Source organism: Sinocyclocheilus rhinocerous, unplaced genomic scaffold (assembly GCF_001515625.1).
Source record: "Sinocyclocheilus rhinocerous isolate Xijiao unplaced genomic scaffold, SAMN03320098_v1.1 scaffold711, whole genome shotgun sequence".
Lineage (NCBI taxonomy): Eukaryota > Metazoa > Chordata > Actinopteri > Cypriniformes > Cyprinidae > Sinocyclocheilus > Sinocyclocheilus rhinocerous.
Window position 1 is genome coordinate 3,416,687 of NW_015641018.1, and position 27,185 is coordinate 3,443,871.

General features: G+C 36.1%; 2 protein-coding genes across 2 annotated transcripts in view; both read right to left on the reverse strand.

Annotated features, from left to right (window-relative positions):
• Window positions 1–83: 83 nt before the first annotated feature.
• On the reverse strand, window positions 84–23,131 carry LOC107753884 (M-protein, striated muscle-like). Its single transcript, XM_016570151.1, has 34 exons — window positions 23,109–23,131; window positions 22,953–23,016; window positions 21,949–22,051; window positions 19,792–19,884; window positions 19,497–19,632; window positions 19,156–19,310; window positions 18,743–18,835; window positions 15,178–15,266; window positions 15,054–15,095; window positions 13,753–13,914; window positions 13,516–13,677; window positions 13,100–13,241; window positions 12,364–12,557; window positions 11,818–11,874; window positions 10,535–10,662; window positions 10,011–10,194; window positions 9,392–9,566; window positions 9,146–9,267; window positions 7,148–7,335; window positions 6,644–6,770; window positions 5,577–5,755; window positions 5,371–5,485; window positions 4,045–4,204; window positions 3,632–3,738; window positions 3,505–3,549; window positions 3,261–3,397; window positions 2,708–2,728; window positions 2,325–2,367; window positions 2,105–2,210; window positions 1,759–1,922; window positions 1,393–1,429; window positions 768–790; window positions 407–462; window positions 84–257 (listed from the first exon to the last, which is right to left on the reverse strand). Exons 3-34 carry the CDS (start codon window positions 22,026–22,028, stop codon window positions 84–86), a joined length of 3,696 nt encoding a protein of 1,231 aa, XP_016425637.1. The 5' UTR covers window positions 22,029–22,051; window positions 22,953–23,016; window positions 23,109–23,131.
• A 2,144-nt stretch (window positions 23,132–25,275) lies between these two features.
• Window positions 25,276–27,185, reverse strand: part of LOC107753885 (lymphocyte antigen 75-like) — a 42,449-nt gene continuing 40,539 nt past the window's right edge. The window contains exon 37 of the mRNA XM_016570152.1: window positions 25,276–25,548. Within this exon, the coding sequence (XP_016425638.1) occupies window positions 25,376–25,548 (173 nt within the window). The 3' untranslated portion in view covers window positions 25,276–25,375. The remainder of the gene's footprint in view (window positions 25,549–27,185) is intronic.

The window sequence follows — 27,185 nt, forward strand, 5'->3', positions numbered from 1 at the left end:
TGGATCTGGGGGGGGTGGGTGATTTAGGAGCTGGAGTTGGAGTGGGAGATTTCACAGAGGGAGGTGGAGTAGGGGTTGGGGACTTAACGGAGGGTGTAGGAGTCTTCCACGTACATACTATTGATAGTGAGGCTGGCGAACTTGCCGCCCTCGAAGGTGACCTTGAAGCGGTCATCGGACACAACCTCCTGCTCATTCTTAAACCAGGTGACCTCTGGGTTGGGGTCACCCCACACTGTGCAAGTAAGACTCAGGCTCTGCAGAGGTGAAAGGTCACAAAGTATGTGCAGATGTTCTATGAATCAATCCATCATATATGAACACTTCGTGACAACACAGTTCACTTAGAAATGCATTAAAAAGAAATATGTACTAGTGAATGTGGGAAAAGTAAAAGATACACTACCTTCTTCTCCATAATGGTGACAACATCTGGCAGGCCACCTACCACTCTACCACGGTCTACAGAGGGCAAATAGTTCATATAACACATTTGGACACTATATCCAACTTAGGTAAATTAAAAGAATGAATAGTTTTCGGTAAAAATGACACTGATTCAATAATAAATTGGTTACTTCCATTTGTATGAAAATTTGGGTCATGATTCTGGCATCTGTACACATTCCTAAGCTGATTTAATGACAATATTTTCATTGTACAAAGCTTTACACTCCATTATACTGCCTGAGTTCAAGTATGCATGAATATGAACCAGATTAGAGCCCTATTAATGTTGCATTTGAGCAGTTCTTGGAAATACTCACTCTTCTCAGCAAAGGCAGCAGCTCTGATGAAATAAAGAGAGAAAATATGAGTGTTTGGCTCTATTTTTGAGCTGATGCTTAAAGGGATAGTTCAAATGACAATTCTGTCATTAATTGCTCACCCTCATGTCTTTCCAAACCGTAAAAAACTTTGTTCATATTCAGAACAAAAATTAAGGTATTTTTGATGAAATCTGAGAGCTTTCTGACCCTGCATAAACAGCAACGCAGCTACCACGTTTAAGGCCCAGAAAGGTAGTAAGGACATCGTAAAATAGTCCACATGACATCAGTGGTTCAACCGTAATTATATGAAGCTCCAAGAATACTTTTTGTGCACAAAGAAAACAAAAATAACGACTTTATTCAACAATTTCTTCTCTTTTGTGTCAGTGACGCATGACTTGACTGTAGTAGTTCCCTTGCTGTTTATGGAGGTCCAGAAAGCTCTTGGATTTCATCAAAAATCTCTTAATTTGTGTGAGATGAACAAAGGTTTTATGGGTTTGCAACGACATGAGGGTGAGTAATTGATGACAGAAATTTTCATTTTTGAGTTAACTATCCCTTTAAGAAAAAAAAGTTGTGTTAAGACAATGAACTGAAGCAATGGAGATTCTCTTACTTAAGTCTCTGGAACTCTGCATAGGCATCAGTGTATGCTGTTAGAATGAAGGAACACATTATAAAAGAGTCCATGACAAATAAATGTTTCCATGACAAAGGAAAATTATAAAAACACGTGCCAGTGTTCGTTTGAAATGGTTTTGGAGAAACTTTTAAACCATTTTTTTTTTTTCCCCATTATTTGATCAGTTTTATAACCCTTCCATTTTTCACTTCATGCTCCCCAAAAATATAAAAATTAATTTTAATCATAGAAACTGTGTATTCGAGTATTTGTATGCATATAACATGTTTAACCTATTTAATGTCGAGTTTTAGGTCACATTCTGAGCCAATAGCATTCAGCAGTCCAGCTTCCACTTGCCTTGTCCAGAAAGGTCAAAGGTGCGAGAGTGTGATTTTTTCCCATCATGAATCTCAATGGTATAATGTCCCTTTTCCTTATCTGTGGGCTCACAGATCTGCATCCAGGCCATCTCAGATGTGCCTCCGATTCTCATCTTCTCTGAGGAGGAGATCTTACTCTCTCTGAAGCCAGAACAACAAAAGAAAGTCAGCCACTTTGGCTACAACCCACCAAACACGACACACAAACTCTGTTCTGATCTCAAGCTTATATTATCATATAACGCCTCATATCATTTCATTATCATCTAATTTGTATATTCTGAGTCTGAACATACGGTTGGTCTCTCTTTATGTGAATGTACCTATGAAACCAGCTAGTTTTCATCTCCTCTGTGTAGTACTTCATGTAGCACTGCAGTCTGATACCCTCTGGTGTGCACTGAAGAACCAAGTCAGAGGCAGAGGAACCTGTAACGAAACACACAAAACATTCAAACTACAATAGTGATACTATTCTTAAATGGATCTGAAAAATGCCAGTTTTAGCCAGTTCATAAAATCAGACGAGAGTAACCAACATACCAGCAATACTGGCGATGGCGTTGATGATATCCTCAAACACTGACAAAAAGAGAATACAAAATTAATAATCATGACTACATACATTTTTTTTATTATAGTGTGTCTATAAATACACTATTACTTAAAAGTTTGGGGAATCTTATGCTCACCAAGGTGGCATTTATTTGACAAAAATCCAGTAAAAACAGTAATATTGTGAAAGACTGTCACAATTTAAATAATTATTTATTACTGTGTTGCAAAGCTGAATTTTCAGTAGCCAGTCTTAGTGATCATAAATCATTCTAATATGCTGATTTGCTGATCAAGAAACATTTCTTCTTATGTTGAAAACAGCTGTGCTGCATGATATTTCTGTGAAAACAATGTAAAAGTCTTTCCACATCATGGCTGATTTTGTAACCCTAAACACACAGTACAATCATTTTAAATATAATTTTACCATGGGTTTTAATTGTGACTTTAATGGTACTACTACTACTGATAATAATAATAATAATGTCAACAATTGCCTGTTTTTATTAATTATTTGTTTATTAAAAAAAAAAAAAAAATTAAAAAAAAATTTGCATTAGCTCTGCGATGCGCATAATAGCCTAATTGTATTAATCCTTTGTAGTTTTTTATTTATTATAATTGATTTTTAAATAATAATAATAATAATAATAATAAATAAATAATAACTGGCTGATTTTGATTATTATTTGTAAATAATAATAATAAAAAGAATAAATAACAAAAATAATAACTGGCTAATTTTGGTTATTATTTGTAAATGTATTATTATTATTTGTAAATAATAATAATAATAATAATAATAATAATTTTCCCCCTAAATTAAAAAAGTAAATGGTTTAAAGGTTTTTAGGAAACACTAAGGTATATCATATATATATCATATAAGTGATTTTGGAGCAGTGAAGTGCTGGCTTGTACCTCAGCACTCGTGATGGCTTTATCGTTGACGATGAACCTGTAGTTGACAGAGGAGGACAACTTCAGAGCCTGCACCCAGAACCGCACGTGACCCTTCTCCAGAATTTCATAATTCAGCTCCGTCTTCAGCGGAACAACTGATAAAAAAAGTAAAAATGTTATTCATTTAAACACCAAATCATTTCTCAATATTCTCAATAAATGACGACCAAAAACATTCATGAACAATCCACAGGCAGCTCACTGGGATGTTTGATGTTGTAGCTCAGCTCCTGCATTTTTTTGAGCTCTGTAAAAGAAAACAGGTATCATATGAATTGAACTTCTTCATAAGTAAATAACGAAAGAGATATTTAAACCCAATCTCTGACCTTCTTCATTGACGGAGTAACTGGATGAAACTCCATCTGTGTCAGTCACCGCGACAGAGTAGACGCCCAAATCCTCCTTCTCAGTGTTTACAAATGTCAGCTTAGAGCTTGACAGAACACAACACAGCTCGTTCATTTATAGCACTTTGCTACAGAACTTCATTATGTAATGATGTAATATATGCAACACGGTCTCATGACAATTCGTAAGTATTTTGCAATTTGATAAACTGATTGCAATTTCATATGAATATCATTTGTATTTGTGTACAATCTTTTGACCTTGGTGGTGATATTTTACCCACAAATCATACGTTTTTACACTAGCCAGATTGTGCAAACTCATTCACTTGCACGAAATTCTCATGAGATTGGGTTGAATAAATGACAAAATCCACACAGATCAGACATACTGTCTTCCAGAGGACGTGATGGAGACCCTGCTTGATTCAGTGATTTCTTTGTAGGACTTTGACCATGTGAACTTAGAGGTCTCGGAAACTTCACAAGCTTCAAAGTTTAAGAAAATGTCTCCGGTTTCTTCATCCACACCACATGCAATCTCCTTTGTACCTTCAAAATAATGCAAAATAATATCAAAATAAGGAGTTTTATCTATCATAATCCACTTTTTGCCATTCAATGAAAGGTGACCCTATTGGCTTTCACTGTATGGGAAACAGCAGCTCGGGCATCCTGCTAAACACCTTTTATGTTCCAAGCAAGAAAGAAATACAGGTTTGGAACAAAACACGGCACTTATGAGAGCCGGAGTGTAAAGACAGCCGTGTGCTGTGTGCTTTCCTCTCAATAACGAAATAAACAGAGAACAAAAATGACAGCGGTGAGAAAACAGCAGTTAAGAAAGCATCTAATCATAGCGATGTGTATATGTTTGCATGAGCTGTGCAATCGGCACTCAAGTCACGTCTCGTTTATTTATATAGTGCTTTATACAATAGATTGATTAAAAGCAAGCAGATTTACAGTATGAAAAAACAATGTCAGTAACGCTTTCAGTTAGAATTACAACTTGATTTTCTGTTATAAAGCAGCTATCCATTGTGAAGCAAGCTAAAGATAAAATCTTTTTATTAGTGAAGGCAAAAATTAATAAATAAATAAACATTATTACATTAAAGTGATGGGTTGGTTTGTATAGATTAAAGTTTAATCTAGCTCTGTACAGTTTTGATTATTATAACACTATAAGGTGTTTTAAGAGAGCTAATGTTGTGAATAAAATAATTTATCCAAAAATAAAATGTCTTATCATTTACTATTATTTTGTTCCATATTCATATGACTTACAAAAGCAGTTGTTAGGCAGAATGATGAGTTGCTTTTTCAAACAGTTAAGTAACTGGTGAATGAGAATGCCTCTCTGTCTGTCATCTCATTTTGTGTGCCAAAAATATAGATTTTTTATTGTTAAAAAGTAATTGTATAACTATTTCTACAATTGTAATACAATTGTTTGAAATTTTCAAAAGCTGAAGCGATTGCCTTATTTTATTTATTAGTTAGAACGTGTAACTCGATATTTTCACAAATTGTAAAAGCTGAATAATAGAACAAAGCCTACTGATTAATCTGTGAAATAATCGACGATTATCGTTAATCGTTAAATTATCGGTAAGCGTTAAATTAATCCAATTTACAAAAAAATCTAAATCGTTTGTTGCAGCCCTATTGTTAACGAGTGCTTACAGTTGATAATAATACAGTATTGCAGTTACCTGGCAGCGCTTTTGCACATACAGGATCGGACACATCTGAGGCTTTTCCAACACCTTTAGCATTCACAGCCCGCACTCTGAACACATATGATGCTCCAGTCTCTAGTCCAGCCACCTACAGATCAGTGTATAAACATCTGAATATGGATTTCACATATCACATATCAACAGAGTTCTGTAACAAAATGAGGGGTTTTGTGTGACACCTTCAAGTAGCAATGCCCAATTGGCTCAGCATTCACAGCGGCAAAATCTGATGAGCCCTTCTTAGCCATGTCCACAAAGTAGCCAGTGATGGGACAGTCTCCGCTGTACACAGGAGGCTTCCACTGCACCAGGACAGAGGTGTCACGCACCTCCCAGAAACTAATGTCGTGCGCTGGGCCTGATAACAAAGAGAGGAATTATGAACTTAGACAAGATGGTACTTTCTGCTGTGCAACCTCCATATATGAACAGTGTTGGGGAGTTACATGTAACAGAGTTACATAATTTAATTACAAAATAAATGTAACTGTAATCTGTTCCAGTTACTTATGAAAATGTTAAAGATTACAAACGGGGTTACATATGAATATTTTCACACACATACAGATATGATTGATTTCTTTCCCATATTGCATTGACTGCTTTAAAATATGAAACACCAATCTTTCAGGAGTTAAGGACACATGCTTAACTGTTTTAGTTCCCATTTGGGTTTATGTATATGCTTTATTTTTTAAGATGAACTGCTTTTTCCAAGGCATTGTTCGATGCCAGTGTTTCCTGTCATAGCTATGCAAAGATTTGATTTCAAAAACAGTATCATAGCTATTAAACGGTTTCTTGTTATGATTTTAAATCTGCATTTAACCTCAGAATGATCTCAAAGTAAAAAGATGTGCTGAAGTCTGATTTTGTGGTGGCTGTGCTTTAAAATTCATGTGAAGAAGGATTTTGAAAGTCTGACAGTAATCAGTGTTGAGTCCTACTGTAAGGTTAACCGTGCCTGCTTTAAATGTTTCAAAATGGTTAACAGTTGAAAACATTCATTAGAAATCTAAAAAAGTAATCAAAAAGTAATAAAATGTAATCAGTTACATTACTTTAATACATTAATTGAAATAGTTACACTACTTATTATATTTTAAATAATCTGTAACCTATTACATTTCCAAAGCAACCTTCCAACGCTGTATATGAATAACGATGACAGGAGCGGTTCAGTTATTTTTTTTCATCTTTAGATTCTAGGTCTTTTGCTTTATACGGACAGTAAACAGGTACTGACCAGGTTCAGCCATTGTCCAGGCCTCACAGGCAAAAGCTTTGCTGGGCTCAGACGGCAGGCCAACTCCGGCCAAGTTAGCAGCCTGAACCTTGAACTCGTAGAAAACTCCACTGGTCAGATTCTCCACCTGGATCCAGATGTTAAAAATACAGACCAATCCAGAAAACACACAACGACGGTACACATTTAGAGTAATGTTTTTAATCCAAAGATAAAGATAGTTTTTAAATAAGTTCTTGAATAGATATTCAAGGGGTCATATGATGCTATTTTAAAGATCATTCTTTTGTGTATTTGGTGTAACAGAATATGTTGACATGCTTTAATGTTCAAAAAACACATTATTTTTCAAATACAGTACATTATTGTAGGTCCTCTGTGCCCCACCTCTCTCAAACACGTTGTTTTCAACAAAGCCCCCTCTGACAAGCGCAGTCTGCTCTGATTGGCCAACTGACCCAGTGCATTGTGATTGGCCAATCAGAGCATTCATGGAGAGCGTACCGTGAAGGTCCTGTGGACAGCCGGATTGGGGCTAACCTCCTTCCAGTCGACTGATCCCGCCTCACGCTTGTCCAGGTAGTAAGATGTGATCTTAGAGCCGCCGGTGTTTTTGGGGCGTTTCCAGGCCAGGGTCATGGAGGATCCATTGCAGTTCAGCAGACTGATGCCGTATGGGGCAGAGGGAGTAGCTGATCATGTGAGACAGAGGGAAAAACGTTCAGCGAGATGGATAACAGTTCTGACAATCACATACATTATGAGTGACTAGAGCCATTGTGGATCAAATAAAAATCAGGTGCAAGATTAAATCATTGACTGTGACCAGGGGCGGGGCGGACTTAAGCAAATTCCAGGGCCCCAACACAATAACTATGTGCTCTTTTACACCTAACCATTATTTTGCTCGCTCGCCCTCATTGTTTATAGTTTATTTATCCCTTCACAACCAGTAATTAGTCAACCTGATGCTGTTCTAAAGCCATATTAGGATACCTTATTTTTTTTTGGAACACAAAAAAAGACATTATCAAAGAAAAGAAAAAAAAGCTTGCACTTGTCCATTTCATAAATATTAAATTTTTTCAATCTTTTTACAAGCATAAAATTATCCCATGCAACTCATTCCATTTTCCAAGTGTTCTGAAGGCATATGGTAGGGTTTGCCGAGAAACAAATCGAAAATATAGTCTATTATTAGCAAAAATCTCCAGTCATTGCATTCGTGCATTTATATGAGTGTTTGAACTGGCACATCTAGGAAAAGCACAAAAGAGAGTCATTTTGAAACATCAAGACAAATAAAATTGTGACTTGAAACACAATAATTTCTTTACTGAGGTGAATATCTCTGTTCTGAGACAGTCAGACGGTCTACAGCCTAGAATGTGCGCAGAGCGCTCCGTGTATAATCACTAAAAGCTGTCACTCACACAGTTCATTGCAATCTCACGACATTCCATTAATAAGCTCTCTACACTACACAATGAATCTCTTATTTGCATCGTATCTACACTTATAATGAGAGGATTCCCGAGCTTGCAGAGCTCAGCACTTTACAAAAACTCCGCGTTTTGAGCGGTGAGTGGATTCTAACTTAAAGATTCTGGTCATTGCATTCAAGAAACCAACAGATATGTCTGTGATTGGCTACATTGCTCAATACTGCAAATGTGTTTCGCCAATATCAGATGGGGGCCCCTGATTCCCCGGGGCCCTAAGTGGCTGCTTACCTCGCTTATATGTTAAGTCCGCCCCTGACTGTGACATTAGATTCAGTGATTGGTTATAGATGCAGTATCATACACAAATTCACAAACAGCCAAGAATTAAACGTGCCTACAATAAGTGTACCTCACACTGACGTGACTTTACTTTAGAGCTGATTTTATTAGGCTTGTGTGTAAATATCAGTGCTAAATCGTTTTATAAATGGAAATATATTACATACATACCATACTCCACTGCGCCAACTGTATAAGATAACACAAGCATTTATGGCAACAACACAGAGCTTTATTTAAATGTTAAATGAGAAATTGTACATGTCTTTTATATTTGCATCTCCAACTGTCAATGTTTGTTTTTGCATGATAATACATCCACGCCAGTAGGTGTCAGTATAAACTACAAGACCACTATTGTATTCAGGCCGGTAAAACACAAAACATATTTAGTGCACCTTTAATATGCTACTTTAATATTCCGACTATTCTTACACCTTGAATATTTTACTATTTATACTGTCTATTATTGGACACATTTGCATATTTTTGCATATGCAACTGACGATGTTTGGATAATACATCCACACCAGTAGGTGTCAATATAAACTACAAGACCACTGCTGTATACAGGCAGATGAAACAAAAAAAATATTTAGTGTGCCTTTCAACCAATGATAAATCACCATTTTGGTTAACTTATTGTCTTATCCTAACTTCCCTTTCCTTTATAACCTTTGTAACATTGCTATAGAAGCCAGCATAGTTGCATACGTACAAAGAGCAGCATCAATGAAGAGAGGAGCAGATTCCTGTGATTCTTCGCTCAACCCGTAAGCATTCACGGCTTGCACACGGAACACGTAAGTATCTCCGGGGACCAAACCATGGACCACAAACCTGACGAATGTAAATCCAGATGGTCAAGCACAATGTAAACCAACCTCCAGAAACCAGTCAAGACTTCTCAAGCGATTATTGTGACAAAGTTAAACTAAATCTGGATGTTTTGTGCACATTTTACCTGGTGTGTTTGTAAGGCCTGTGGTTACAAGGGAACCATTTTTTGGAGCCGACCAGACAGGCATCCACATAGTAACCCATGAGGTTGTTAGCATGTTTCGGGGCCTCCCATTGCACAAAAGCAGACGTTTTAGTGTTTCTGGAAGCAATCACCTGTCCTGGGGCAGAGGGGACACCTGCACAAACCAAAACACAATTTTTAGAGATATTTTCACAGGTTTAACTGGGAGTGGAAGTCTGCCGTGCTGAAAGTGAACAAGTTACGGTGGATGGATGTGGGCTGAGGTGGGACTAAAACACAATAAATGTGAGCCAAACAACAGTGTCAAAGTTCTTGTGAAATGGAAAAGCATTTAAGATCACAGTGATATTTCAGACTTTTAGCGAGCTAAGTGATTTCCTTTTCGCAAAGCAGAAGGCTGTGGTAACATGAACATACATACCAATATTCGAAACAACACCTGCAAAATACAGCATGGAAGTCATTACACAACAAGCATTTGTAGGATTTTTTTCACATCTTCTGGACATCTTATATCACACAGTTTGGCATCTGACAGTTAAACAACCACAACAGCAGGACTGTTACGCTGCAGTTTGAGAGTTTAGAGCCTTCTTACCATAAGGGTCCACCTTTTGGATGGGTGCTGTGGGCTCTGACGGCTCACTTGAGCCATACTTGTTGACAGTGATTACACGGAAACGGTAAGATTTCTTGTCCTCCGTATCGTAAACAGGGTAACGGGGAGATCGTAGCTTGACCGCAGTGTTGACTCTCTGCCAGACGTGACTGTCACCTACACACTAAGTCATGAAGAGTTTCCCCTTTAAAAACCCAGGAATTACGGGAAAAACAACCTTTTTACCAAATATGATGACTGGCACTGTAAAATGACATTACATTATTACATTGATAATGTATTACATTAAAATACTACATTTAAAGCACAATTAAAGACTTTTATAGCATTTTTATGTATAAATTCCTTGACTTCCTTGATTTTCATGACTGTTTTAAATCTAACATCGTTTATTCTGAAAACTAGTAAGATTAAGAAACTGACATAATTAATATTTAATAGATTTTAAGCATGATATGAGAAAAACGTTTATTTTTACAGATAAAAAAAGTGCACACACACACCTTCTCAATGAGGTACCACACAGGTGCCCGTCCGCGAGGGCTAGGTGGTGTCCAGCTCAGAACAATGTATGTTTTGTTTATTTCTGTAGCATGCACATTGGTGGGTGGACCTGGTATTGTTACATACACTAAACAGGAATAAATCAGATGTTTATTTATACAAAATAACACTTTTAACATATGCACTCTTATTCGCAGTGTGTTAGTAACTTAGTACTAATGTGTTGAGACAACATGAATTTTGGGCAAAAACAGAGGACCTGTTCACTGACAAACAAAGCTACGGTAGAGAAAGAACTGAAAGGCATACAGTATATTGTATTGATTACTTTACCATTCCTCAGAATATTCTGTGAATATCGTAAGGAAAGTAATTGTATAAGAAAATAATAATAGCAGCCAAAAAATCAGTTAGTCATATCCTGGTGAATAAAATTTTAGGATTTAGACCACACTGCAGAAAAAAACATTTTAATACTTTGAGATTTATTTAATTGGATTAATTTAATTTAGGTGGATTTAATTAACAGATTATTTCACTCATTTATTTGCTTGTTAAATTCTGTCTGAGGAACACACATGTTTTGGGTTAAATGCAGGGATGGTATTAAATCAGCCTTGGAGAATTATTGGTTAGCTGGTTAGCCAGTTCAAACTTAATATGTAACCTTATCTAACCTAAATTATTATTATTGATGCTATTTATTCATTTTTGCTCTTGTTGTCAGACCAGTCTGATTAGCTGACTTGAAATACTTTTGGAAGTCATGCTGCAATTCATTTAGAAACTATTACTATTTCTTTTCTAATGATATATTTACATTTATATGTGGTTTACCTGGCCTCATATTAATTGGGAGATGACATGTAATATCCTTACTTTTAAAAATTAATTTGAAGTCAGGACTACTTCAAATGAAGCCAAAAAGGTGATAAAAAATGAAGAAAAAAAAAAGATTAGTTACTGGGCACCTTCCATTAATATGAATTTGAACATAAAATCATTAAGGCCCATGAATATTCCATCGTTATTCTTGGTTACAATGGTCCCATGCATACATATTTTTAATATAATACACAAGGAAGAGTTGTCTTCCTTAAAAATTAAAAGGTAATTAAAAGGTTTTGTTTAACCCTTGATGTTTTACTAGATTAAATGAATGAATGAAAAAATGGATTAAGTGTTAAGTTGTAATTTGACAGAGACAGCATGCATTTGTTTGGATTGAAAGGATGGAGAAAGATGATATTAATGGCTCAGTGAAATCTGAAATTGAATGTACCTCCTTGTAGTTCCTCCTGTCGAATCGCAATGTCATATTTCCCTTCGATTTTAATCACTGTTTCACAATACATAAACATAATACTTCAATTTTCCATCAGGTTGGGTGATTCCATTTCAAAATATTAAACACCGGACTGCTTTTAAGATCACCAGTACAGATGCCTTTAAGCTTCTGTATACAACTTACTTGAAATGTGTATTTCAAATGTGACACTAAAGGCATATAAAATTGAAATGTGAAAAAACACAGAAAGCGAAGTATTAAAGGCACTTGGATCACACCTGTGAGAAAATGATCTTTGTAAATTCGGAGCAAAACATGAAACTGAGCATCTAAGGAGGAAAAGCATAACGCTGCATCCTGTACACTTACTGTGACTAAAGCCAGAGGTGTTTGGAGCTTGAAGAAGTGTTTTTTTTCTTCTTGCTACTGATGCAAGCTCGCATTTTGCTTCAGTTTATTATAACAGCTCATTTAAATCATGTGGGTTATGCTGGTCCTGTTTTAGCACAAGATGTCTTTATCTGCTGTTTTTAGACCTACCTTCCACATCACTCTCCACTTCTGCAGCGGTCACTCCAGAAGACATTCTGGAAGGCAGACTGATGCCATCTTTGTTCACAGCCCTCACTCTGAAGTGATAGGAAGCCCCCTCGCTCAGGCCGTGGACGGGCAGCTTACACACTTTCACAGGGGAGTCATTGCACTGGACCCAGTCCTTGGTTCCTGACTTGCGTCTGCAAGATGCAAGATGTATGTAAGATTTTTTGAAAATATGTCTAACATGTCTTTTTTTGTGCGTTTAACTCTTAATTATTTATCTAAATAATAAAAATGTATGCCCATTTCTGCAACTGAATAAAAAAAATAAAAAAAGCTCCTGAGATTTTTTGTCTCATAATTGCATGATACTGAAACTCGCAATTCTGAGAAATGACTTCAGAATTGCTAAATATAAACTCAGATTTACTGGGTTTTAAACTCGCAATTCTGACTTTTTATTCCTAAGAATTGTGAGATATAAACTCAAAATTGAGAATTTTGCAAGGAAAAAATTCTATAATATTTTATACTTTTTATAGTTTATACTTCACGAGTTTATACTTCACAATTCTGACTTCATAACATGCAGCCGCAAGTTATTAAGTCAGAATTGTGAGATATTAACTCGCAATTCTGAGAAAAAAAGTCAGACTTGCGAGTTCATATCTCTCAATTCTGTCTTGATTTCTCAGAATTGCAAGTTTAAATCTCACAATTCTGACTTTGTAACTTTCACCTGTCCACAAAGTATCCAGTGATGGGAGCCTCATGGGTGGTGTTTGGAGGTTTCCAGGAGACCAGGATGTAATCTGCGTTGACATCAGAGACTTTAACATCCATGGGGGCTCCAGGGGCCCCGGCCACTGTGGGAGTGGCATCTGTGAAACAAATACAGACATATTCAAATATATATATGTCATTTAATGGATGTATCAAAAAAGCAATTAGATTGCTTTTTCATTTAAGTGTTAGACTAAATGTATTAGCTCTCCAAAACCATTTGTGTTTGCTCACAAATCTTTGTTTCGCAGGGAAAGGTAAACACAACACAGATTTTATTGTAATTATTCCTCCAATCTCATATTTTTTCCACACCCATGTCCCCCTCCCAGTTATTTTAGTGATGGTTAGCTTATGCATCATATTCTGTACCTTTAACAAACAGGTAAGCGCTGTGCTCAGCAGTTCCATCCTTGGTCCAAATGCGAAGCGTGTAAAGACCCTCATCATCCTTGTTCAGGTGAGGAAGTGTAAGCTTGGCGACCCCACCACCAATTGACATCTCAGCCCACCTGGATGGCATCAGCAATGTATCTACACACACAAATACAACGTGTTAGTTTAGCTTTTTCAGTGCTTCTAAACTGACTGAGAAATGCAGCCTCTCACCATCTCTGTACCACATGGCCTCGGGTGGCAGGTTTGGCAGATCAGGCACCACCACCATGTTGGCCACCAGATGAACAGACTCTCCTTCGGTACCAAACGTCACTCCAAATGACTCCAGCAGGGTCACCTCAAGCTTGCTGGGATGAATGCCCAACAGAGGAGCTAAAGGAAACGCAATATAAACCCAAGACCACCCATGGGTCAGATGTGCACCATACCAATAAACCAAACCATTTGATTGTGCAAAGCATGTTTAGCTAATGTTTTTGTGTGATATAAATCTATGAGTTAATTCCTCATATTTATTTATGTATTTATATATTTTAACACAATGAATTTCCATGACCGTTTTTCATGATTATAGAGACGGCACTCACAAAAATAAATCCTAATCTATACGAAATATTTAAAAGCTACCAAAAATAACCACAACTGATGACTTTTAAAGATTATTATAAGCTGATAGGAAAAATTATATTTCAATGCTTTTGAGTTGACTTGAAAAACTTGGAAAAAAAAAGTGATTATTTGATGTTTTTGCATTCCCCCCAAAAAAGTGATAATAGAGATTGTACTCTCAATGACAAATTATTAACCTATATGAAATTTTTAAAGCTGCAAAGTGATTAGTGGATCTTTTAATTATAGAGATTGCACTCACAATGACACATTTCTAACCTATATGAAACATTTTAAAGCTGCAAAAGAGATATTTCCATGACTTTTAAATATTTTCTTTAATAAGATGATATATTATTTTAAATAACTTTGTTTTTAATTTTATTTTGTATGTATTTTATTTATTTTTAATGTACTACTATTTATTTGTAATATATTTCATTGCATTTACATTTTGTTTGTTTGTTTATTTTTACATTTATTTATATATTTAGCAACCATACTTCATTTGCTTAAATCCCCAAGATATAAACTTCATCCCTGTGAAATGGTAAATCCTATTTGTCTTCATATTTCATATTAACTTTCACACAAAAAAGGCAATTTGTTCTGTTAATTATTTTTCCACAACCCAGTTCTTCAAGTCATTTGAGAATCTATGAGAATAACTAAGGATTCAGTAACTATGAACACATGTTGTTTGTATATTGACAGCTCTAGGTGTTTACCACACTGCCTTCTGTTTACAAGCACAAATGAACCCTGGGAAAAATGTGACATTGTTTCCATGTCTTATCAAGGCTTATCTGTTCTGTCTTAACAGAACAGATATTTATGGCTCATGATCTCAAGTAAGAGGTCCTTCAGACCTGGGCCTCAGCCAAACGCAAGCTCCATCTCACCTTGCCCTGGCAGATGGGAGAGCTCTCCTCCCCCTAGTGGCCCTACATGGAAAGACAAGCAAGGTAAATTACTGAAAGACCAAAAGAGAAGAGAAAAGATGAGGAGAAAAGAAGACACACTCACTCCTGACGCAGACAGTAGCCTTGGAAGTGGCCTTTCCATGCGGATTGGTTGCCACAGCACTGTACACTCCAGAATCAGTAACTGCACATCTGCAATCAAACAACACTATTTCACAATGTAAATAAACAGGGGTGTTCTAACCAGAAATATAAAGAATTATCTTTAGTGCCTTTCAAAATTCATATCATAGATTATAGAGGCCATATGGATTCAGATTAGTTAACCCAAAAATTAAAATGATCATGTTATCATTTACTCGTGTTGTTTCAAACCCCTGTCATTGTATGGCTTGCTGTCTTCAATGAAACACAAAAGAAGAAAATGTTGATATTTCAAAGAAAGTTCGTAACCAAATCCTTTCAGTGCCCACTGACTTGTATGGATGGGGAAAAAAACGATTATTAACTATTATTGGAACAACATAAGGGTGAATAAATGATTACTCACAATTACATTTACATTTAGTCATTTAGCAGACACTTTTATCCAAAGCGACTTACAAATGAGGACAATAAAAGCAGTCAAAACGAACAAAAGAGCAACAATATATAAGTGCAAATGACAAGTCTCGGTTAGCCTAACGCAGTACACGTAGCAAGGTGTGTATATATAAATCTGCAGGACCGGGCAGTTTTAGCAATGTGGTCTGAGAAATTGCTAATAAAAATATATTTGTGGTACTCTCCCATTCAGTGCTCTCGAAGTTTACCCAACTATGACTTTCGCTGCAGAGAAACCCGAAAATTTAGATTAATTTAGAATTTAATCTCAATTAGCATTAGAGATTAAATTCTAAATTATATAACAAATCACTTTACAAAATAAAGGTGAAGTGTGTGATTTCTGTGCCACTATAAACCTTATTGACATTTTCGGGTTTCTCTGCAGCGAAAGTCATAGTTGGGTAAACTTCGAGAGCACTGAATGGGAGAGTACCACAAATATATTTTTTTGCATTCCCATTTACTCAAATAGCAAAAGAAAATCTCCACCATAGTGTTTTCATGACTTTCAATTAAAGGAAAAAAACTGAGAGACCAGGGTTGCCAGGTGTTCACAACAAAACCCACCCAATTTCTACTCAAATCTAGCCCAAAACTAGTCCATTCAGCAATTCAAGGGGGGCTCCCCATTAAAAATCGCGTTCCGGGGATAAAATACATGTTTTTGGTGGGGTTCCCCTGGTAAAATTCGCACTCCAGGGGCTAAATATCACGTTATCACGCTTTAACCCGCGGACATGAAAAACAACCAGCGGCAACAGTGATAAAGTAGCCCAATTCCGCGGGAAAACCGCGGACTTGGCAACACTGAGAGAGCCTGATAACGGTAGTCAGAAGAGAGAACGTTATCAAAACTTTTGAGGATTTACAAAGTCTTGTGAAAAGGGTCCATTGTCATTGTGATCAAAACTGGAAAAAAAATGTTCCCTGAACACTCCCCCCGTCTGGTTGGAATGTTCAAAGAAACAGTAATGTTTTAAAAGCGCAAGAGATCCACAGTGTTTACACTTTTTGGCTAAATTATCTTACAATTGACACTTCGCAAAGACCGGCCCCCCTTCATTACTGTTGCTATGTCCGACAAACCATGGCGCTCTCACGCCACACGCCATGTTTTTACGCAGTGAAGAAAACATTGCGGAACAAAGAGGACACGGACAACGCACCACAGCAGGTTACTTTAGGTATGAAACAAAGTCACAGCTTTTTTCATTTTTTAAGAAATTCAAACAATAAATTCCGTTTTGTGGCTCTTTAATGTATCGTGACAGATCACTGTAGCACGTGAACCGATCGACTCTTCCTCTTTACTAGTTATAGCATGAAATAAACATGAATGAACATCAGAAAGTATCTTGTTTCCACAGCGTAAAGACGTCAATACACATTTTTCAATTTCAACTCCACCAATGTTAATCTACTCTCCAGTCTGGTTTGTTTGTCAGACAAAAATGGCAGATTCAGATTCCAGCAAACGGTCAGCTGTCTGTTCATATTAAACTGGGAAAGGAGAAAATATCACAATGGAAAAATTACACACTTCAGGTTTAAAGGTGAGACAAAACATTTGTTTCACTATCTGCCAGTGGTCATTTGGCTAGTTAACAGGGTGGAAACACGCTCTCTATCATATGTTCCTCTTTCAAGAACTATTTGGTATGAGTGGAGAGACTTTGCATCCAGTACATGATCTCACACGACAGCAGGTGTGTTGGACTCGAAGGAGTGAGAATAGAGCACCGAAATGTGACCTTCAGTCCCTGTGGACTATTTTAGAGCCACTCCTTTTCCTTTGCAATGCATAAGAGATGTTTGTCCTGACCAATACACCAATTTGCTTTTGAATTTGCATTATTTGATTTCTCTCTGAGAGCTGTAGGAAAACGTATAACAAGCTTTTCTGAGAATGAATGAGCGTCTGGTCAGACCAAACAGCGGCCACTGCGACGGCCTGGGATCTCTGAGAGGTGCTACTGTAATGGCGGCTGTGAGTCTTCACGGGCGTCAGGCGTTCCAGGATCGAATGACGCATAGCTAAGTTGAGCAGAACCAACAGCTGAGACTTCTTCAAGATGAACCTCACTGGGACTAAATTGGAAAGTGTACTTCATTCATTTTCGCAGACCATTACAGATGGAAAATGGAGAGTTGCACTCTTCCAAAGAGTGAAAGTGAATGGAGGCCAGGAGGCTTTTTGTTCATTTTCTTCAAAAACAGACCAAAAGCACCATAAAAGTAGTCTGTATGCTTTGTAAGCTACATTAAATCAGATGATACTGTATCTTTGTGAGAGGAAAAGATTGAATTTTTTTAATAATTAGTCACTGACAATGTGGCCTTGAAAAACTCACTCACATTCTAAAAAATATCCTGTTAAATTTATGGTTAAAAAACAGTCAGATATTTGCTAAAGAGTCAACCTGTCAGCTGTGATTGACAAAACACCATCACAATAAAAACTAAATAACATAAAATGCAACTCAAAACACACTAAAGTACATTACTAATACAAAAAAATAAAAATAATAAAATGTGATGCGTCACTTATAGAGACTTCTGGGAATGTAGATTTACTGTTATAAATTACCATAGATTATAAATACTTGCAAAATAAAACAATGACAGTATATTACAGTAAAATTACATGTATTAAATATATACAATTACAATATTTCACCGTATATGATAATGCATCTTAATAGTTAACCAATAAAGAGTTTTTTTTTCACTAGCATTAGTTTTTTCTGTAAAAATTCTAAAAAAAAATTTTACAGGTCACCATTCATTTTCATATGGAAGAGAGCAGCTTGGACATTCTTTGCAATATCTCGCTTTGTGTTCCATGAAAGAAAGACAATCAAATGGGTTTTGAAAGACATAAGGGTGAGTAAATATTGAAGCTAAGCTCTCTTGAAAATGTGTTGCTAATTGATTTAGGTACAGTAAATGTGTAATAAAGAGAAACTTGAGCTGTTGTTTAATTGTTAGCAACTCTAAATTTAAAAAGGAACAAGGAAACTATTAGAGGCTTAACTGTGAACTGAGAGTGTGTGAGGTCTTACCTGCTAATAATCAGACTGTGAACCCCGTACTTGTTCTCAATTTTGTACTTTCCAGGAGCATTCAAGGGTTCAATGGCAACATTATTCCTATACCTGCCAATACAGAGAAATACTGTACAGTTATGCTTAATTTGAACCAAATTAGTAGGAGAGTAAAACTACAGCAGAGACATAAAGGACCTCATGAATGAAGCATGAGCAGAATAAATGCATGTGACAATTCATTTAAGCACAGTTTCACAAACAATTTACAGCTAAATGTTTCATGAAAAAAATCCAATGACTGTATCACCTATTCGCTGAGATTATTCAAATAATATCACAGTTTATGCTGCTGAAGTTTAAGTCAAGCCATCAGATCGTTACTAAAGCAAGTTATATGAAGGTTTTGGAATATAAAACTGAATCCAAACCATTTGACAATAGGGTTGGGTTGGCCAGACACGGTGCAGAACAGCTTGACGGGAGTCTTTTCCCACACAGTGTGAGCTCTCAGACTGATCAGGAAGTCCGGTGCTTTGGGAACCTCAACAGGATAATCCTTCCTCAAAGGCATAATTCCCTTCACCTGTTAAAATACAGGAACTCTTTGACCTTCATTGTATGGACAAAATACACAACACTGTTAAAAACAAAAAAAAGCCATCAGGTTTGGAATAACAACACGAGAGTGAGTAAATGATGACAGAATGATCATTTTGGGGCGAACATTGAGGTATTTCGAGAAAAGAGAGATGTTTAAGATGATGTCCACCTCTCTAGTAATCTCAATATTCTTCACTTGCTCCTTTGTGGCCACTTTCATCCTGTGCAGCTCCTGCTGCAGCTGAACCAAATCTCTTCCAAAGTGAGTCGCCATTCTCTGATACTCCTGCATGCCTTCAGGAGCCCTGCGGACGCAAAAATGAAAAGTTACATTCCAAAATGCACAGGTTTAGTCTTTTTTTTTTGTCATCTGTAAATATGGAAGCGGGCTTCAGGGTTTCTCTTACACTGTCTTTAAATAGCCCTCTGAACTGTAATAGATGCAGGAGCCAATAAAATCTCACCTCTCCCTGAAGGTTGGCACTGTGTAGGTTTGTTCCGCCATAGCCTCAGAGGCCTGGACCTGCTTCTTCTTCACTACCTGAGAGCTTGATTTCCTGCCGTATACATCAGAACAGCGTTTGAGTCATGTTTGCATCGTGTGACAGCAGTTTGTTACATTTCACACTTTGTGCTGTTGTGTGAAAGTCCGAATTTCACCTACTGAAGGATCAATTGCATTGGTTATAGTAGTACATTGTATATTGTGGATTTACTATACAGTGGTTATTATTGCTTAAAATTGGAATGCCAAGTGCATAAACTGATTTAAAACCAAGAAAACAAGACCAGCCTGATCAGGAAACCATATTTGGCTGGCAAAAGCTAACAAAGTACTTTAAAAAGTTTTTTTTTTTCAGTATTACTCATTACTTTTTATAATGTGTATCACATTGTTAATGGTTAATTCTGTTTAAATTGTTTAATTCTACAAAGTTTTGTACCAAATTAACTTGTGTAGAAGTACACTTTCATAATTTTTTTAATGTGTACTTTGTAATAAAGTTTAACTCACAGTTTAAAACATTGTTTTAATATCCTTTTTAAGTATACTTATAGGACTTTATTATTTTAACTGTAGTGTGTTAATTGATATTACATTTAAAGTTATATAAATGTAAATATAAATTTACTAACTTGCAACTTCATCATTATTACAAATGTGTAATTAGAAATATAATTAAATACATGACATACAAGATTCAATAGAAGCAATAATAAAGTATATTTTAGTTTGCCATAAATGCTTGTCGGTACATTCGGCAGTACACTTTAACCACATTTTAAAAACTCAAGTAATTATGAAATTACATGCCTTTATGTCCTATACCTAAGTGCCTTTACACCTAAGTGGGTCAAAAAAATCACTTTTTTAAATATTATTTTCAAACTATAATTTCTTTTCATTTTCATTCTAAGTGTCAGGAAACATAGAATTCAGTTTACACTTACAGTAAGTATATTCTTTTTGTACATTAATAGAAATAAGTACCTATTATGGAAATAAGTATATTATTTATTGTTTTAAAATGTGTACTTAAACCACTTTAGATGGTTAATAAGTTCATAATTAATTAATGAACGAATAAGTTCTTTGTTCATCCTCTTTTTCAAGTCACTTTGAAAAAAAAAAAAACTGCTAAATGAATGAATGCAAAAATGTAAATAAACAGATGCTAACAGGAAACGCTAAACAGCATGTTTCAGTCACCAGCGCCAGTAAAGCTTTAGAAAAACCTATCAAACAACTATGATCGTGTCTTCAATACAAAACAAATTATGATCCCAAAAATTTTTACAAATATAATTAAAATGGTGATTTAAATGACTATTACTCTTCTCTGTTCTGCTAAGTACAACATACTGTCTGGATCCAGATTCTCCTGTCTATTGCAAAATCTCAAACATTGATTTTTGAGGGCCAAGTTGATTAGAGCAACAGAATCAGTTCTCTAACGCAGTGGGTCCCAACCCTGGTCCTGGAGGCACCCCAACACTGCACATTTTGCATGTCTCCTTTCTCTGACACCAATTTCAGGTCTTGAAGTCTCTACTAATGAGCTGATGACCTGAATCAGGTGTGTTTGATTAAGGAGACATGCAAAACGTGCAGTGTTGGGGTGCCTCCAGGACCAGGGTTGGGAACCACTGCTCTAACGTATTAGCAAGGTTTGGTAAAAGCTGATTTATTCATGCTTGTTAACCTAAATCCAACAGCCTCCACACTGAAGCAAATCTGAATTCCCCCAATACTCTTCACCCAAAATGTCAATACAAACCACTTTCTTTCTTGACAGCCAAAAAGCTTGAGCGCCATGCCTTATATCATATTTTCCTACAGTATGCTAAGCAGTATTTTCTCCTTTCTCGCCACTGACATATGACGTAATGTTGAGTCTGTTCACAGCGCACACTAGCTTTGCATATACATCTTTAAACCCGAGTGTCTAATCAGGTCACTTGACCTTCGGGTCTCTTATGAAGCAACAAAGAGAGCGGTATTAGCACAAGCGGATGCTGCTGTGTGTTTAAGGACAGATCTTCTGGCCTGCTGAGCCAAATTCACGCCAAAGCTATCCATATGCTTGGCCAGTCGAATTCAATGCAACCGCATCCCATACCTTGAGTGTTGGACAACATGTTTTGAGCTTTGATGTTGCGTTTGCTCCTGCCGATAAAGTGTAACGCCCTTCGCAGGCATGTCGGGAACACTCTGAAAAAGACCTTTAGACCACATCAAGACTCACTGTGCAGTCTAAATCATCTGTAAAAAATAATTGATACTGGGCAAAATATACAATTAAGAATGTTAAATATGAGTATGGCACATAGTAATATTGGTTGATCATGGTTAGCAATGATACATGTAACACACAAACAAGTATAGAATGATTTGAAAATTCAAATGATTCCGACGTACTAAAAGAAATCACCTTATAAACATACATACACTCCTAGATAAAGACCAAAACTGAATATTGCCCGTCCAAAATAAATCAGTGTAATATCGAATACTGTATATTCCCAGAGCCAGTTTTTACTTGGTTATTGCGACTGGTTATTGTAAACTAGCACCAAAACCGCCTCTCCTCACATTCCAGCCCATCAGCAGCTCCATGAGCTCAAGTGCATCACATTACAGGCAGAAAGTGAAAAGCTGACCTCAGAATAACTGCCACAACATATGGACACAAACATCTCAGAGCTACAAAAATCCAAGCGGGAGCAAAAGCCCTTAGATTTGACCTTTGACCTGCACATAATGCGACAGGCTGCTATGACCATAAGGTCTCGTGTGGAAACAAACAAACCAACAAATGAAAGGATTTGTGCAGTTCAGCGTTAAACGAACTCTGAAAAGTACTTAAAAGTAGACCGCAACCCATTAGAAAACAAGATTTTTGGAACTACATCTAATATCAAGATAAAGAAGGCTCAAAACATTTTGTAATGACCTCAAGTCCAGAATCACTTCAGCTCTAGGTACCAGAGACTTTCAAAATTCAATAATATCAATATTCAATTGAAATCATGCGTGCGAAATACACCAAATATGATCATCTGGTGAGCGTATGTCTCCCAATAGGCATCTGTTAACAGATTAATAAAATAAAGCTGCACTTACCCCAAGAGAAAAGAAGAGCTTTGAGTGTTGGAAGAGCAGCCTGAGAGCAGTTGGAAAGCTCCTGCTGATGGAACAAAAATAATGCAGTCACTTAGGGAATGCCTTCACTCTGCCGCCCCATGTAAGGATACTCTTAAGACTATATATAGCATTTACCTCAATTTTCAAACCATTTTACCGACTGAAAGAGAGCAAAACAACAGATTTAGTTTAAGAAAGGCAAATGTTCATTTATTTCTTTTTAATTGGACTCTTGAGACATACAAATAGGGTAAAACAAGATTTTACCTGGAAGCACAATCTCAGCGGGCTCGGCATTGGGAAGTTGTAGCCTTGTGTGCGTTCTCACTAACTTCTGAAGGATAGAAGCACATTTTCTACAACGACGGCAACTTTGGGCTTAAACTCGGTTCGCTTTTTGCCCTCGGCACAATTTTGAAAGATGCTTCGATTTGTGAATATTTTAAAAAGCCTTGGGTTGATGTCAAGACAAGTACTTTTTCATCTTTTTTGTTTTTTCTACAAGTAGAAGCAATTTCCAAAAAAATGCTGATGTCGGCGTCTTAGGAGCCCTTTTTAGGGTTTTAATCTACTCTCCCTCCCCTTGCCTACAGTTGCCACCATCTATTTTTAACAGGAGATAAAACAGAGAGAGAGAGACTGTAATAGACACCCTGCGGTTACAGTACTGCTGTATAAGTCATTAACTTATCAATACTGTCTGTCAAACCAGGCCTTGTAGATGTAGAACAAGAACGGGAAAATCAGGGGACAAAAATAAGTGTGAAAATAACGTTAATGTTTAAACAAATTTCATAAATTAATAAAACTAATTAAGTGAAATGAATGAATGACATATGATCATTATTATTATTTTAATTACTAGTTGTTAAATATATATAGAAAAGCACAGCAATTTCAGCAGCTGGGCAAACTTTGAATGGCAGAACACCCACTTCTAAAAACTGTACGAAAATCAAATAAAAAAAAGAACATAAATAAAATAAAATATAAAATAAAATAAAACAAACAATAAATTAAAAATAGAATAAAATAAAATAAAAAATAAAATAAAATGTGCATATTATCGGCAACAACACTAGGTAAGTATATATTTCCACTTGGCAAGACTTTAACTTTTAACTTTTGGCAAGACAACTAATTTTATCTTTTATCTACGTTATGCTTTCTTTGCCATACTATTACATACTATTTTGCCATGAATACTGCATGTAGTAATTTAACAATATGACCTTAAAAACATGTCTATTAACAGTCATCATCAACATAAAACAATGACATATCATATCAGAAGACGTAACATTGTTTTATTGAGCATCTGCTGTGGTCAAAACAGAGGAAAGCTGATATGTAATCAAATTCAAGACAAGGATAACAAAAGATTCCGGAAAAAAAAAAAAATCTTTTTTTTTGTTGTTTTTTTTCAAAAGCAGCGTTGTCTTTAGTGAACATTTTTGAGTTTGCAATATATTACCTTACATTCCCAAAGCATCTTTGGTGTAGTTTGAAAAAAATAAAAACAAACAAACAAATAATCAACAGCAACAAGAAAAAATATATAATAAAATATTTACAAAGCATGTACTAAATCCTTAACTAAAATTGTGTAATTTGTACTTGAAGTTAGATTCAAACAGCTCATTAAAGTGCATCAGATCTCAGTAGTTTGAGCGAATGAAGCGTAAGAGTGCATAGATCTCATCTCCGACTGCGCCAACTATCATTTTATCATTAGCATCTTATACAGCACTCAGTGCACTGCATTTACTGTGTTACCATAAGCTGTTATACAGCACTTGGATATTACTGTAATGAATGCAAACAATGTCATAATGCCAGGAGAAGTACATGATACATCAACACTGTGGAAAAACACCATTCTGGCAAGTTTGAAAGGAATGTTCTATTGACCGCTGACTAATAAATCTATGACAATTTCAAAGAGTGGCATTCAAACATCAAATAAGAAAAAAACCTAACCCTAAAACCACAAAAATAAATTATCTGTTAAAATCACATCTTTGAAAAGAAAGGAGGAAAAACATACATTCTTTAAACCTTCCCAGCTCCATGCATGAGTTAATATTCAGTGCTGCTCAAGAGGAGTAAAAAAACCTGATCCGATAACGTAATATCACGAGAAGCCAAAGAAACACAGTTAAATTTGTATAGTATGGTAAGTACCTGCAGTATACACAAGCATTTACAAACAATAAAACCCTTAGAATAATATCACTCCTATTTTATTTTACACAAACGGTCAAGATGTCAGGGGTGAAAAATAATAAATAACCTTAGATTGCACCACTGAAGCAGGTGTTTCTGTTGATGGCATAGAGGAGTGTTTCTAGTAAAAGGCACATCATAGCTACCGTTTCATTTGACGTCATTCAGCTGAGCCGTTATTCGGCATTATTGATCATACTCGCGCTGTCCGTGTCATCAAAGTTGCGCTGGTAACGTACTGTCGAATGGAAGCGATGCTTGTTTTTCTGGTATAAGATGAAGGGGACAGCCGCGAAGATGCAGATGAGTACAATGATGAAGAAGATCAAAGCCACAGGGCTACCTGGATCTGCACATGCAATATTTATGCCATAATGTTACATTTATGCAAGATTTATTTGCAAAATCATAAATTTTCTGTATTTTCAATAATGTTTATTCATCAAATATTTTAATAATAATATTATAATTACTTTATATATACACACACACACACACACTTTATTGTATTTATGTGTTCTATTTATTGCATATTATTGTGTGTATGTATGTATGTATGTATGTATATATATACAGGGCTTGACATTAACACCCACCAAATGCGGGTGGATTTCAGCAGTGGCGGGTAACACGGCCGCTCCCACTAGCCACTTTGGCGGGTTAGAATTTTATAACAGAGCTCGACATTACTGCTTGTCTGGGACAAGTGGATTTTTTGAAGGGGCAAGTGAAAGAGAATTTTACTTGCCTGACTGGGAAACAAACGTGATTAAAACATCTAACAAGGGAAGCACCGAAATTTCGGTGAGATTTATTCTGATTTTATTACATTCGGTGTAAACGGCAATTGATAGTAGATAATCAACAGTAACAACAAGGTCGCGCCAGTTGAGGCTCGCGCAGCCTGTCTGTGTTTAACAATCTCTTGGAGAAATCAAAACAAATGAACGCAACTGCACACAGAGGAAACATACTGCTGTAAAAATGTAACTTAGTTTTTATATTTATATAACATATAGCCTAATTAAGCAACATGACACGACCAAGAGAGTGAAGTTTAACCTGAAAACCGTGATTGCAAATTTGACATTGATTTTATACAAGAGTTAATATACATTTTAGTACAATATTGTCAATGTTGTCTGTTTTTGCTCGATTTAAAATTGAGCAAGAAAATAGTTTAAAACAAAGATCACAGTAAAACAGTCGAGCATCTCTGAGCAACACAGCAGTGTGTTGCTCAGAGTGTGTTGCTATGATTAATTCAAAAACAGATTCACGTTTTTGAATTAATCACATCAATGATTCAGTGAGTCAATGATTCAGTGGTCCATTCATAAAGACACTTTTCTTCAATTCTTGAATGAATCAGCCACCTGAACTAATCGTTTGAATAAATGCCTCAATGACTCACTTGTTAAGACAGTCACTTGCTGCCACCTACTGGCGGTTTATTTTCATATTTAAAAGTAGCTTATCTTTGCATTTTTTCCAAAATTTCATATTTGTATATAAAAAAAAAAAAATCTTATTTAAAACACCAAGCTCATAACATTATTTGTTATATTATAATTTTGCAGTATAAATACATTCATACTACATTAATGCATGTATTTCAACTACATCTGTGTAAATGCATCTAAATACCACTTCACCTGCTTCTGTTTCTTCTGCAGTGCAGAGATCGGTTTTGTTAAAGGGGTCATATGATGTTGCTAAAAAGAACATTATTTGGTGTATTTGGTGTAATGCAATGTGTTTATGCGGTTTAAGGTTCAAAAACCACATTATTTTCCATATAATGTACATAATGTACACTCCTCTATGCCCCGCCTTTCTGAAACGCGTCGATTTTTACAAAGCTCATAGGTCTGAAAAGCGAGGTGTGCTCTGATTGGCCAGCTATCCAATGCGTTGTGATTGGCCGAATACCTCAAGCGTGTGACGGAAATGTTACGCCCCTCACCATACTGTGATGCCGTGCCC

Bases quoted from the DNA above. Each gene is read 5' to 3' on its own strand.
- LOC107753884 (XM_016570151.1), bottom strand. From the start codon at position 22,028: ATGCCTGCGAAGGGCGTTACACTTTATCGGCAGGAGCAAACGCAACAT. The intron at 9,567-10,010 runs GTAAGAAGGCTC...TGGTTTGTGCAG, and splicing joins CCAAAAGGTGGACCCTTATG to GTGTCCCCTCTGCCCCAGGA. The intron at 3,398-3,504 runs GTGAGCTGCCTG...TTTTTTTATCAG, and splicing joins CTACAACATCAAACATCCCA to TTGTTCCGCTGAAGACGGAG.